Below are 14,013 nucleotides of genomic sequence, written 5' to 3'. Positions count from 1 at the left end.
CTTACTTTATTTGATATCTTTTATTTAATTACCATTAGATTATTCATCCATATATTTTTAAAAGTTCATATTTATTGCATAAAAAATACTTTCACTCTCGATTTAATTTTTGATATCGATTTAATTAATTAGGTCGCGAGACCAATAATTAATTAAACATCATTTATATTTTCTTATTTAACCATGCCCTAATCAGGGTTTGTGGAGAATGTTCCAATACACTAAATATTTTCTTTTTTGTTTTCTTTGCCTTGCCTTTTCAGGTTATCTTTCAAAAGCTCCGATTACGCGCCTGATTCAAAAAACCCAAAGTTAAGTATTCTACCTAATTTAATTTAACTTTCTATTTGGTTTATATTTTATATAAGGGTTTGTTTCGCCTTCATCTTTTTCTGCCTTGTTTCTTTTCAGGGTTAACCTTAAAGGCGCCCTATTAACCATATCAGATCAAATCAGAGCTAAGTACCCTCATTTGTTTTTACTATTATTTTTATTTATTCTTTATTTTTAGGGTTGATCCTTTCGCCCTCGAATCTGATAATACACTCACGCCTTATTTGTTTCTTTGCTCATTCCTAATGGTCAGAGTCGATGCTTCTGGCAAACCTTGCCCTCAACCCTGTCAGGAAAATGCCAAGCTAAGTACCTTATCTCTATTTCTACTTTTAATTTATTATTCTATTTTCTTTGTGGTTAATGAAGTTTGCCTTCGAACTTGACAATGCACTCACCCCCTTTTTTATTGTTTGCCATGTTTCTTTCTTTCCAGGGTTCGCCAATTGCCAAAGCTCGAATAGTCGGTAACCCTAAAACCTCGACCCTATTTAATTATTACTTGTTCAGACCTATTATTTTATATCCGCTGGTTACAAATCCCCTCTCCTCCGCTGGTTTCATTTTCCCCTTCCCTTTATTGCTTTATATTATTACGTACTGCGTGGTTAGTAAAATAGGGAGTGGCAACCTTAAACAGACTTAGAATAACTAATTAAAAGATAAATATCCGAATTGAATCACGTGATTGATGCACACACGCATGCTTTTTGGGTAACCCTCTCTGTTGCCTGTTGCCTGTTGTCTTGTTGCCTGTTGCCTTGTGTTTTGCAGAATAAGCCACGTCCCTCGAATTCGAGGATACCTCAGCCATGTTGCCTCGATAAAAAGGTCACGACCCTAATGATGCTGCCTTCGATACACAAATGACCTCGACCCTCGGATGTTGCCTACGGAAAAAGGCTGAGGTATCTTCTGGCTGCCTACGAAAATGGCTTATTCTGATCCTTGCCTTAGACTACCTGCCCTTCTATGGCATGGGACAGTCTTATGGCAAAGGATGCTTCGACGACCCTTCAACCTCCAAACGAAAGGCTTCCTGCCCTCTTATGGCAAGGATAGACCCTTTCATTCTGAAAGGCAAAAAGAGACCTATCATCTGAGTTTAAGGTAATTGCCCCTAATTGCCTTGCAATGCTCAAACCTTTTTATTATATTCTTTCTCATAATTTTTCAAAAGGGCAACGCTTATTCACAAGCTAAAGTCCCTATCTCTTTCATCTACATTTTCTAAACAAACGAGCAAGCAAAGCAATTAAGAGCCCATGGAAAATCATGGATGCAAAGGGTGCCTTACACCTTCCCTTTGCATAAATTACCCCCCGAACTCAGAATTTCTTAAAAGGTTTTTTTTTTTCTGTTTCTTTTTGCCTTTCCGAATATAGTTTGGATAAAATAAAAGTCGGTGGCGACTCTTGCTTACCGCGACATTTCGATCGATAAAAAGTCAGTTCACCGTATTACAGTTCCCAAGGCTTCAGAGAAGCGTTTCCAATCACTATCGCACCTTGAAGCATCCAGAATCGTCACCAAAAGCTCACGGTTTGCCATTACTATTTTTTGTTCGATTTGCATAATGCACGCATCTTTAATGAATTTCGATTGCATAATTGTGATTGTATGAATGTGTGGAAAGTTTCTGGATAGTTTGGTCGAGTTTGAATGCAGGTACATGAATCCACCATGGATGGATCTTGGAGCTCCAAATTAGGGCTCTATCATTTATCCAAAATCAGACCAAATTAAGGTCGTGGTTGAGTTCGTGAGGGAAAACCGAGTCCATCCATGGTCTCATCTGGAATTTTTATGCGTGTATGTGTGTTTTAGCATTCAACAGGTGTGATAGGTAAGGACTTTTTACATCTTGTATGCTGCGAGCGCTGTAAAAAGAGTTTTGCAAGTTTTTATGAAGAAAAAAACCTCGTGGCACAGCGTGATTGGCCCATTCAAAGAATCCATTGCCGCGCGTTCGTAGTGTGTAGCGTCCACGCGTGTAGTGATGCACTCTCATCATCACGACCGTCTGATCCTGATGATGCCTGCAGATCCAATGTTCCAGGATGGCAGGCGCATGGTGTACCTCAGCGCTGCGTCACATTCAATCGCAGCTAAGCTTTTTTATAATTTTTTTATTTTTTAATTACATAGTTTTCTATTTTTATTTCTTCTTTTGTTTTGTTTACTAAATATTTATTTTGTTTAAAAGCTATTTATTTTATTAAAATTCATATTTTTATATTATTGTTTAATTTATTTATTTTCTTTTTTTATCGAAAGTTCGATCTTTTTACGATTTTATTGATAATTGTTGCTTTTTTCATTTAAAATTCAATATTATTTTCAAATAAATTTTTATCGATTAAATAATTAGGGTTCCATCCAATAATTATTTAATTGATAAATTGATTCGAACTCTCGACTTTTCCCTTAACCTTTGGTATTATTTAAATTATTAGTTTTTTATTTAATCGTATGGTTTCTAACCCTGATTTATCCCGATGAATCAGGGTTGTAGATCAGTTAATGCACTAACGTTTCTCTTCTTCGCGCCTAATTTTCAAGGTTAATCAAAGATCCTTCAGCCACGCACCATACTAAATCGAAAAGCTAAGTTTCTATTTTTTTATTATTTAATTTAATATTATTTTATTGTTTATTTGGCCCTTTGAATTAAAATAGGGTTTGCTTCAATCGCCAATGGATTTGTAATGCACTCACCCTTTTTATTTTTCCTTCATTAATTTTCAGGGTTGGCCAACCGATTAAAGCTCAAACCTTCGGTAACCCTAAACTTATTCTCATTTAATTTCTAACCCCGATTTTATTACTTGTGGTTAACCTATTGGTTTTCTGGTTTATCTTATAAATTGCTTTTTCCCCCTCCCCATGATGATATATTTTGTAACTGCTCCTGGTTTGTATTATTTGGCCTTGAAGGCACTTAAACTGTGATGTTATTACATTATTATTGATTATTATTGCGTGGTTAGTAATTCTAGGGAGTGCAACTCTGAACAGAATTAGAATAACTAATTTACAAGATAATATATCTGAATCAATCACGTGATTGTGCACCCACACACCTTTTATGGTAATCCCTCTTGTTGTCTGTTGCCTGTTGCCTTGTTGCTTTTTTATTACAGAATAGTCAAGTCCCTCGGATTCCGAGGATGCCTCAGCAAATGTTGCCCTCAGTTCATTCTCATCACAAAAGATCATAAGTCCCTTCGATGCTGCCTTTGGTTATATGATCTTGTCCCTCGAAGTTGCCTATGATATGATGTGATAGTCCCTTTCGATTGCTGAGGCGTCCTCTTTGGGTGCCTAAAAAGACTATTTTATCCTTCCCTTAGACTACCTGCCCTCTTTATGGCAGGGACAGTCTTATGGCGAACGATAATTTCGACGATCCTTCAACCTCCAATAAAAGGACTTCCTACCCTCTTATGGTATGGATAGCCCTGAAAGGCTAAAAGAACCTTTTTAATAGGGGTAATTATCTCCTAATTGCTTGCTCTGGTTTAAATCTTTTTCTTACCCTTTATAAAAAACTTCAAAAAGGCTACGCTTATTTACAAGCTAAAGTCCTTATTTCAAATCTTTTTCTTTATTCACTGCAAACATTTTCAAACAAAAAGTGAGCTAAGCAATTAAGAGCCCATGTCTTACACCTTCCCTTTGCATAAATTACTCCCCAAACTCAAAATTTCTTTTAAAAGGTCTTTCTTGTTCTTTTAGCCTTTCCAATTGGATAAAATAAAAGTCGGTGGCGACTCTTGCTTACCGTAATATTTTCTTTAAAGTCAGTTCACCGTATTACAGAACTTAATGCAGAATCAACAGGTAGTCGCTTATGCGTCGAGACAATTCAAAGTGCATGAGAGGAATTACCCGACTCACGATTTAGAGTTGGCAGCAGTGGTATTTGTATTGAAACTGTGGAGGTATTATCTGTATGGTTCAAGGTTTGAAGTGTTTAGTGATCACAAGAGTCTGAAGTATCTCTTTGATCAAAAAGAGCTAAATATGAGGCAAAGAAGGTGGTTAGAATTTCTCAAGGATTATGATTTTGGGCTGAATTACCATCTGGGTAAAGCAAACGTTGTTGTCGATGCTTTGAGTAGGAAGTCCCTACATATGTCTATGTTAATGGTGAGAGAATTGGATTTAATTGAGCAATTTAGAGATTTGAGTTTAGTATGCGAAGACACTCCTAACAGTGTTAAATTGGGTATGCTGAAGCTGACTAGTGGTATCTTGGAGGAGATTCGAGAGGGTCAGAAAGCTGATATTGAGTTGGTTGATAAGTTGAATCTGATTAACCAAGGTAAGGGATGTGAATTCAGAATCGACGAGAATGGTATAATGAGGTTTGGTGACCGTGTTTGTGTTCCTGATGTTGCCGAATTGAGGAGGAGTATTCTTGAGGAAGGACATCGCAGTGGATTGAGTATTCATCCTGGTGCTACCAAGATGTACCATGATTTGAAGAAGCTGTTTTTGTGGCCTAGAATGAAAAAGGAAATAGCTGAATTTGTTTATACTTGCTTGACTTGCCAGAAGTCGAAAATTGAGCATCAGAAGCCGTATGGAGCTATGCAACCGTTAGTTATTCCTGAATGGAAGTGGGATAGTATATCTATGGATTTTGTTTCTGGTTTGCCAAGGACGGTGAAGAATTGTGAAGCTATTTGGGTTATTGTGGACAGGTTGACGAAGTCTGCTCACTTCATACCGATAAGAATGGATTATCCGATGGAGAAGCTAGCTCAATTATATATTGAGAAAATAATGAGTCTGCATGGTATTCCTTCGAGTATCGTGTCAGATAGAGATCCAAGGTTTACATCTAAAATTTGGGAAGGTTTACAGAAAGCTTTGGGTACTAAGCTGATATTGAGTTTTGCATATCATCCGCAGACTGATGGACAGACGGAAAGAACTATTCAATCACTAGAAGATTTGTTGCGTGCTTGTGTATTGGAAAAAGGCGATGCTTGGGATAGTTATCTACCCTGAATTGAATTTACCTACAATAATAGTTTTCATTCGAGCATTGGTATGGCTCCATTTGAAGCTTTGTATGGTAGGAGATGTAGAACACCTTTGTGTTGGTATGAATCTGGTGAGAGTGCGGTGATTGGACCAGAAATTATACAAGAAACTACAGAGAAGATTAAAATGATTCAGGAGAAGATGAAGGCTTCTCAGAGTCGCCAGAAGAGCTACCATGATAAGAGACGGAAGACACTTGAATTTCAAGAGGGAGATCATGTGTTTTTGAGAGTAACTCCTACGACTGGCGTTGGTAGAGCACTGAAGTCAAGGAAGTTGACTCCATATTTCATTGGTCCGTATTAGATTACAGTGAGGGTTGGAGAGGTGGCTTACCGTATTGCGTTGCCACCAATGTTGGTAAATTAGCATGACGTATTTCATGTGTCTTAGTTGAGGAAATACATTGCAGATCCATCTCATGTAATCCAAGTGGATGACGCACAAGTGAAGGACAATCTGACACTTGAGACCTTGCCTGTGAGAATTGAAGATCGGAAGCTGAAGCAATTGCGTGGTAAGGAGATAACTTTAGTTCGAGTGGCTTGGGGAGGAGCAACAGGTGGAAATGTCACCTGGGAACTAGAGAGTAAGATGAAGGACTCCTATCCTGAGCTGTTCGCTTAAGGTATGTTTTTGAGGACGAAAACTTTTCGAGTGGGGGAGAGTTGTAACACCCCATGAATTTCTTTATTTAATTTAATTGATTTTTGAATTAAATATTAGAATTAATTGAGTTATTTGAGAAATATGGAATAATAAGGCTAATGGGCCAGTGTTACGAATAGAGATTGGGGGGTGTGTCAGTTGTAAAGCCTTTTACTAAACTAAAGTTATATTTTTCAAAAACAAGGAAAAGAGAAAAAGTTGTGAAAATTGGAAGCCAAGAGAGAGCAAAAGAGCTGAACGTGAAATTGGGAGAAGAGCAAAGTGCGAAGAGCGAGAACATCCAAGAATTTGACATCGAGGTAAGGGGGGATTCTTCTCATTAACCTCTATTATAGGTATTATGAATGATTCGATTGAGTTTGTATGTTAGTATTCTAAATTGGGTTATAGGTCAGAGTTGGGGGTTTTGGGGTTTTGGAGAAATTTAGGTTCAATTCATGATGTGTGATGCAATTGATTTGTTGTGAATGATAATTGATGTTGGATATTGATGTTAAAACATGTTAGAAGTATGTGTAAATATGCATTTTAGTACTGTTATGAGATTATGTACGTTTTGGTATGATTGGGTCCGCATTTGGGATGAATGAGGTGCTGCAAAAAGTGATTTTTCTGCTATATCAGTAATGTAACCGGTTACACGAGGAGGGTAACCGATTACATGGTCTTAGAATAGGCAAAGAACTACATTTCGCGATGATGTAACCTGTTACATCATTCAGGTAACCGGTTACCACTGGGCGAAATTAAAATATAAAAGTTACTGCCAGTGATGTAACCGGTTACATCATTCAGGTAACCGGTTACCACTGAAACTTTTTGAAAAAAATGTTTATTTTAAATATCCATAACTTTTAAACCGTTAATCCTTTTCGTACGCCGTTTTGAGGATTCATTAAATAAATTAATTCTCTATTTTATGAAATAGATTAGGGAGCTATAACTTAAAACTATTTTATTTGGTTTTTAAGATTGGCATTTGGTGGTAAATTGAGTAACAGTACGGATATGCTATGCGGTGTTTTAGCTATTATGATTGTCGAGGTGATAATACATTGCTGTATTAAATGTATTATGTTGTGGTGAATATCAAATGGTTGTGATATTAGTATGCTTTGTGTGTTGTGGATGCATGATTATGAATCGTTGGTGGATGTTGATGATGAGCATGTCGTGGTTGATGCATGCATTTCATAATCATTATGTGCCTGATCCTTGACGATGGTGGATCAGTGGTAGCTAATTCCCATTGTGTGGAATTAGTGAGTGGGTGTCGCCGTATCCTTGACGATGGTGGATCGGTGAGATGGGTTCGTCCCATATTTGGTACCACATGCATTTAGTTGCATTGCATTAGGTTGTTGTGCATAACTATAACATGAATGGAAGTTGTCCAATGTTATAATTCATATGTGTTTGATATGGATGGTTGTGTTTGATGATTATTGCTATACTATCTGAATATAATTGATTTGGGTGAATAATGTATGAATGAGGTTGTATTGTTTATATTCCTATAACATTTGTTAATGCGAATGAAACTCACCCTTATTGTTGTTATTTTCAGATTGAGGGGTAGCTTTTGTGCTTGGTGAGGATTAGCTCGTCAAGTAATTCGTTAGAGTCAGTTGGGTCTGTGTCATGCTCTGGTCGTGTAACACTGGGGACGTTGTGTAGAGTTATTTGATAAACTCTTACTGTTGGATGTTTGGTTTATGATTGTATTTTGAGTCTACGACTCTGGTTGTTTCATTATTCAGATGTTAAAGATAATTTCCGTTGCGTTAACATGTTAATCTGGATAATTTTGGTTTAACGTTCTCTTTTATGGCATGACATGAGTATTGTTTCATTTACTTGGAGATTGTAATGCCCTTTTCATGTTTTACTCTGATTATTGTTAAATTTTCCGCGGGGTTTTAGAAGGGTGTTACAGGATTGACCATGATAATACGCAGGAATAAACAATGACGTACTTGAAAAGGAGAAGGGAGAGAAGGCAAGATCACAGATAAATAAACAACCGAGTAAAAAACTAAATAAGTTCCAAATGGCTCAAGGTATTAAAGTCATCTAATGTGAAATGCGAGGTGCACTTTCTGATCTCCACTTTTCACTATACTTATATTAAATCTTGAACTAACCCGAGTGTTAGAATGCTAATCTTATAGGTCCACCTCCGCGCTTCCATTTCACTGATCAACCCCCATCGATTTAAAATTCCTCACCACCAACTTATACCTACTTTTGATTATATATAGGAACACATTCCAATTCAAGTATTTATAACTAGAGGATGAGTTGCACTCCATATACATTCTTAAAGCATCTCAAACGAGAGGAATTTGTCTTATTTCTTTTTTATTAAGTTGTGTCCCTTAAATTTAAGAGATAAGGGTTTAACAAGCCCTGCAAATTTCATAGAACTTAACTAAAAAATTAACAAGTTATTACTCAATCTCACATGAACATACCAAGTGCAAACAGAAATTGGTGAAATCCTAATTGGTAAAATTTATTTAGTTATAAATTATTTAAATACTAGTTTGTGTCAATAAAAATAACTCAAGCAGCTCAAATAAGAGATGCTCTTTTTTATAATTTTCTAAACTAATTTAAGATACTACAATTATTTATAATTAAGAGTGATATAGTGAAATGGCAGGCTGAAACGGAAGGAGTTTTTTTCGGTTAAAAGTTGTTATAATCTTATAAATGCTAAGCATATTTCGTATGGTCCTTTGAGCGAATTTGATAAGACTTTAACAATCGTTTGGAAGATGGACGTCCCGATGAAGATTGGAGCTTTTGGATGGCAGAATTTTATTTATAGACTTCCGACGAGAGGAGTTTTAACAAAAAGAGGTATTATATCTTTTTCCAACTCATCTTGTGTTTACTATTGTATAAGGGAGAAAACTTCGGTTCATTTGCTTTTGACATGTCATAACGCGGATTTAGTTTGGAGGGATATTGCCGAATGAATTGGTTTCGATAAGTATAAAGCGAGGAATTTGAAGGAAAGTTTTTTGAAATGGTACTATTACGGAAGAAAAGTTAAAGTTAGAAAGGGTAAGGAGGATGTGGTGTGGTTGGCGGTTGTTTGGTCTCTTTGGGCGGTTAGGAATGATATCATTTTTAGGGGAGATACTTGGAACATATCCGATATAGTTTGGGTCTTTAGGAAATAAAAGCGTTAGTTTGACGTTGGACTTTTATTGGGAAAATTATACAACCAATTATAATTTTTACGACTTTAGTAAGTTCCCTTTATACTACTTATCGTAAGAGACAATTGACGTTTAATTTTTCTTCTTGTACTTTTGAGCCAGATTTTTTTTAATCAAGTTCCGAGAACTGTAATTCCCTGTTTAATATACTCCTTGCTTAAAAAAAATTACAATTGTAATTTAATATGAATATATTTTATAGTTGCCTAAGAAAACTTTAAAACAAATTAGTTTAACCTATTAATAGGAACAGATGGAGTAACATATTAATAGGACAATGCTATGATGGTGATGATTGCAATTCAATGTATAGAATTTCAATTAGATAGCAAAATCCAAGAAGCAATCCTAATCCATTTATATTTGTTATTTTTAAATAAATATTCCGAAGAGAAAAAAGCCAAGAACATAAATTCAAGCATGTCAGGCAAAGTCCAACGTTCATATTTCATGTTTGAACAAAATTATTGGTTTGAAACCCCATCCTACGGTTTTGTACAATCATCACTACTTCATCGTTAAGTCAATAAGCATTAGATGAAGTTAGATATAGACCATGGAAAGTTAGAAGTAGCAACCAACAACATGTAGCTGGACTCACCCTTAACCAATCTCAACCTCTCACCGTCTCAACACTGATTAATAACGTGTCCTTTTCGTCGACATCAATTCATAGGGAGACGTTCCCATGTATGAGGCCAACATAGGTGACCTAAGATATTTACTTCCTCCATCTAAATCTTTTGGCTACTATAGTATTTGACAAAATATGTTCTTAATTTTAGAACTTTTTATTTGTATAACATAGAAATCCAAATATATTTACCCATAATAAAAAAAAATAATATCATATTTTTTTAAGAAAATCTCTCATCTCACTTTTTGTGGTTCTCACTTCTCATGCACTATTTATGTCTCTAAAAATACACTCTACTTTTAGAGATGTATTTAAGAAAATATTTTTTATTTAATATTGAATAATTTCGTAGATGCATCTATGGAATTTTTTTTAACATGTTAAATGATTTCGTAGATGCAACGTTTAATAAAAAAATTAATTTCAAAAATATACCTGAGATAAAAATAAAATTTTACTAAATCTCAAAAATATTATAAGGTGGATTGAAATATTATCTTCTTTAATCATATATTCTCGAAATTTAGTAAATTTATAGTAAATATTTTAGAAATTTTAAAATAATTATATTTTTAAAAAATAAAATATAATATAGTGTAAAATAACATCAATATTAAATTAAATGAATAATAACATGTATTATGCAAATATAAACCAACTAAATAGTTTTGTAATCTATAAAAATAAAATCTTGAATTATTACAAATATGTAATAGATTGAGAATATCAAACCTATTTCAAAATATTTCTAACCTATATCTCAGCGGTTATGTAACTTGAAGAGTCGGTCTCCAAAATAGGTCCCACCACAATTGCGTAAAAAGCGTATACTCTTTTTCTCCATATCTATAAAATACCACACTCTTTCATCCCAAACATAACTGCATTACATTACCATAACATTTTTTTTTAATAAGCAACTCTTGTATAACATGGCTCCTCTTGCATTCTTTATCTTGTTCCTCTCACTCTCTGCTTCATCTTCAGGTAACAAAAAAGAAACACAGTCTCTTAGTATATCTTTCTGTTTTGTTCTTTATCAAACACTAACATGTTTTTTTTGTTGTTGTTGATGTTGTGTTATTTTTCAGAAGCAGGTTCTATCGGAATCAACTACGGAAGAATAGCTAATAATTTACCAACACCATCAAAGGTAGTTGAACTCTTGAAAACACAAGGTATCACCCGCGTTAAGCTCTACGACACTGAACCCACCGTCCTCACCGCCCTTTCAAATTCCAACATCAAAGTCGTCGTCGCCATGCCAAACGAGCTTCTCTCCAACGCCGCCGCAGATCAATCCTTCACCGACACATGGATCCAAACTAACATCGTTAAATACCACCCCGCAACTCAAATCGAAGCCATTGCTGTCGGAAACGAAGTCTTCGTAGACCCGAAAAACACCACAAACTACCTCGTACCCGCCATGAAAAACGTTCAAGCTTCTCTCGTCAAAAACAATCTGGACAAAGAAATTAAAATCTCTTCCCCGATAGCACTCTCCGCTTTACAATCTTCCTACCCAACCTCATCCGGTTCGTTTAAACCCGAACTAATCGAACCGGTTATTAAACCGATGTTGGAGCTTCTTCGTAAAACCGGTTCTTCCTTAATGGTTAACGCTTATCCTTTCTTCGCTTACGCTGCTAACTCGGATACAATTTCGTTAAACTACGCTTTGTTTAAGGACAACCCCGGTGTTGTTGATTCGGGTAACGGTTTGAGATATAGTAACCTCCTCGACGCTCAAATTGATGCAGTTTATGCTGCCATGTCAGCACTTCAATACGACGACGTTGGGATAACTGTTTCAGAGACTGGTTGGCCTTCGTTAGGTGACTCTAATGAAGTCGGAGCTGGAGAAGACAATGCGGCGTCGTATAATGGAAATTTAGTTAAGAGAGTTTTGAATGGGAGTGGGACCCCTTTGAGACCAAATGAAACGGTTAATGTTTTTTTGTTTGCTCTTTTTAACGAGAATCAGAAAACGGGTCCTACGTCGGAGAGAAACTACGGGTTGTTTTATCCGAGTGAAGAGAAGGTTTATGATATTCCGTTGACGGTGGCGGGGATTAATAAAACGGTGGTGGCGTCGGGAGGGGGAGTTGGGAGGAGTGTGGTGCCGGTGAAAGGTGACGTGTCGGCGGTGGTGAATAAAGGTGAGACGTGGTGTGTGGCGAATGGTGGCTATTCTGAGGAGAAGCTGCAACACGCGCTTGATTATGCGTGTGGGGAAGGTGGGGCGGATTGTGGTCCGATTCAACCGGGTGCCACGTGTTATAATCCGAACACGTTGGAGGCGCATGCTTCGTATGCTTTCAATAGTTTTTATCAGAAGAAGTCACGTGGGAGTGGCACGTGCGATTTTGGTGGTGCTGGTTATGTTGTTACTCAACCTCCTAGTAAGTCTTTGCATTATTTATTTTTTTTTATTTATAGTACAATTTTATTTGAAATATATTTTCTAATAAAATTTTGACATGAGTGAATAGTTTTTTAATTGTGTTTTATGAATCTGTTTTTGCAGGGTATGGAACATGCAATTTTCCCACAGGATATTGAGTGGGGTTAGGTTATAGATTTTGGGTTGTTTTTATTTGTATGTATTATTTCTTGAGATTATAGATTTTGGATTAATTAATTGGGATTTGGTGGTGTTTTAGTCTTTTTCTTTCCCTTGGTTTTGCATTGATAGTAATCGTTTAGGGGGTGAGATAGATGTGTGAATTGTTGAACTATCATTCTTATCGTTTATTTTTATTCTAATAAATAGTCATTATTTAATATTTATTGGTAGTAGTTAGGAGGAGGATCGATTTCTTTCCTTTGACGTTCTTGTCTGTAATTATGTCTATGTTCCTTTTAAAATTTCTAGTTGCTTTAAATATAATGTACCGAAAGAAAAAAGAAATGTGCACCAGAATACGCAAGCATCCTTGAAAATATAGTGATATGAATGCAGTTTTTTCTTTGATTGAATGTGAACGTAGTCATATACCGTCCAATTCAAATTAAAAACTTGGATTGCTATGTATATTTATAAGGATTTAGTGGACTGACATAAAAGCAGAATTTTTTTTTTTTGACAAAACATAAAAGCAGTTTGACACTAGGAATATCTAAAAACAAATCACTATTTTTCGCCCCAAAAGGAAAAACATCACTATTTATCATGTCATACAACTATATTTTCATAATACCCTTTGAAAAACGTTGAAGTGAGAAAATTATGAATTTTTATGGGATGTTACTGCTAATATGTGTATTTTTAAATTATAATTTTTGTTATTATTTTTTGAATTATATTCACTTGATTATACACATGAAGTAAAATTAAAACAGAAAAATATGATAAAATTAAGGTATAATTAGTCTCAAGTCTCTTTTAATTTGAGATTTCGGTGTCTTAAATAAAAAAGATTAATACTTAAAAATTATTTCGTTAATATTATTGGTCTCTTCGATAATTTTTTTGAATAACTGTTTACTTTTGCCAATATAATATGACAACTAAAGCTCAAGACAAAATTTTGAACTTATGTCTTATAGCTTATAAGCTCATATGACAATTTTGATATGTTTGATAACGGTCTTTTCATCACTAAGTTATAACTTATTTTACTAGCTTATAGCTTATTTTTCAGATGCTATTTCAAATAACGTTTTAGGTTATAGCTTATAGCTTATCATTTTTCTTCCTTTTTTATCCTTATTATTTTAGCATAAACTCATTTTTATCCTTTATAATTTATTTTAATAAATTAAATAGTTATGTATTAAATATCTTTTATGTCATTTCATATTTATAATTTACTCGAACTGTTAATTTTACCAAACACTTCAATTAGCTTATCAGTCACCAGTCTCAATCATCAGTCATGAGCTATAAGTTATAAACTATCAGCTAACTTATCAGTCAACCGTTATTTTTACCAAACAGACCCTAAGTCATCAAATGTATTAAAAAAATCAATATTTTATTTAAATTTGAGAGTTTTATTTTCTGAGTAGAAAATTCCCGTAAATTATTAATAACTAGACTTGAATTCAGGCGTTGCACGGTGTAATTTCATATACACATTATTT

General features: G+C 35.0%; 1 protein-coding gene across 1 annotated transcript; it reads left to right on the top strand.

Moving 5' to 3' along the window:
- The first annotated feature begins 10,772 nt into the window (after positions 1-10,772).
- LOC131625030 (glucan endo-1,3-beta-glucosidase 12-like) lies at positions 10,773-12,713 on the top strand. The gene is made up of 3 exons (XM_058895946.1): positions 10,773-10,911; positions 11,016-12,329; positions 12,455-12,713. Exons 1-3 carry the CDS (start codon positions 10,857-10,859, stop codon positions 12,487-12,489), a joined length of 1,404 nt encoding a protein of 467 aa, XP_058751929.1. The 5' UTR covers positions 10,773-10,856; the 3' UTR covers positions 12,490-12,713.
- Positions 12,714-14,013: the final 1,300 nt, after the last annotated feature.

Source organism: Vicia villosa, unplaced genomic scaffold (assembly GCF_029867415.1).
Source record: "Vicia villosa cultivar HV-30 ecotype Madison, WI unplaced genomic scaffold, Vvil1.0 ctg.000181F_1_1_1, whole genome shotgun sequence".
Lineage (NCBI taxonomy): Eukaryota > Viridiplantae > Streptophyta > Magnoliopsida > Fabales > Fabaceae > Vicia > Vicia villosa.
This window is presented reverse-complemented; position numbering and strand designations above follow the sequence as displayed.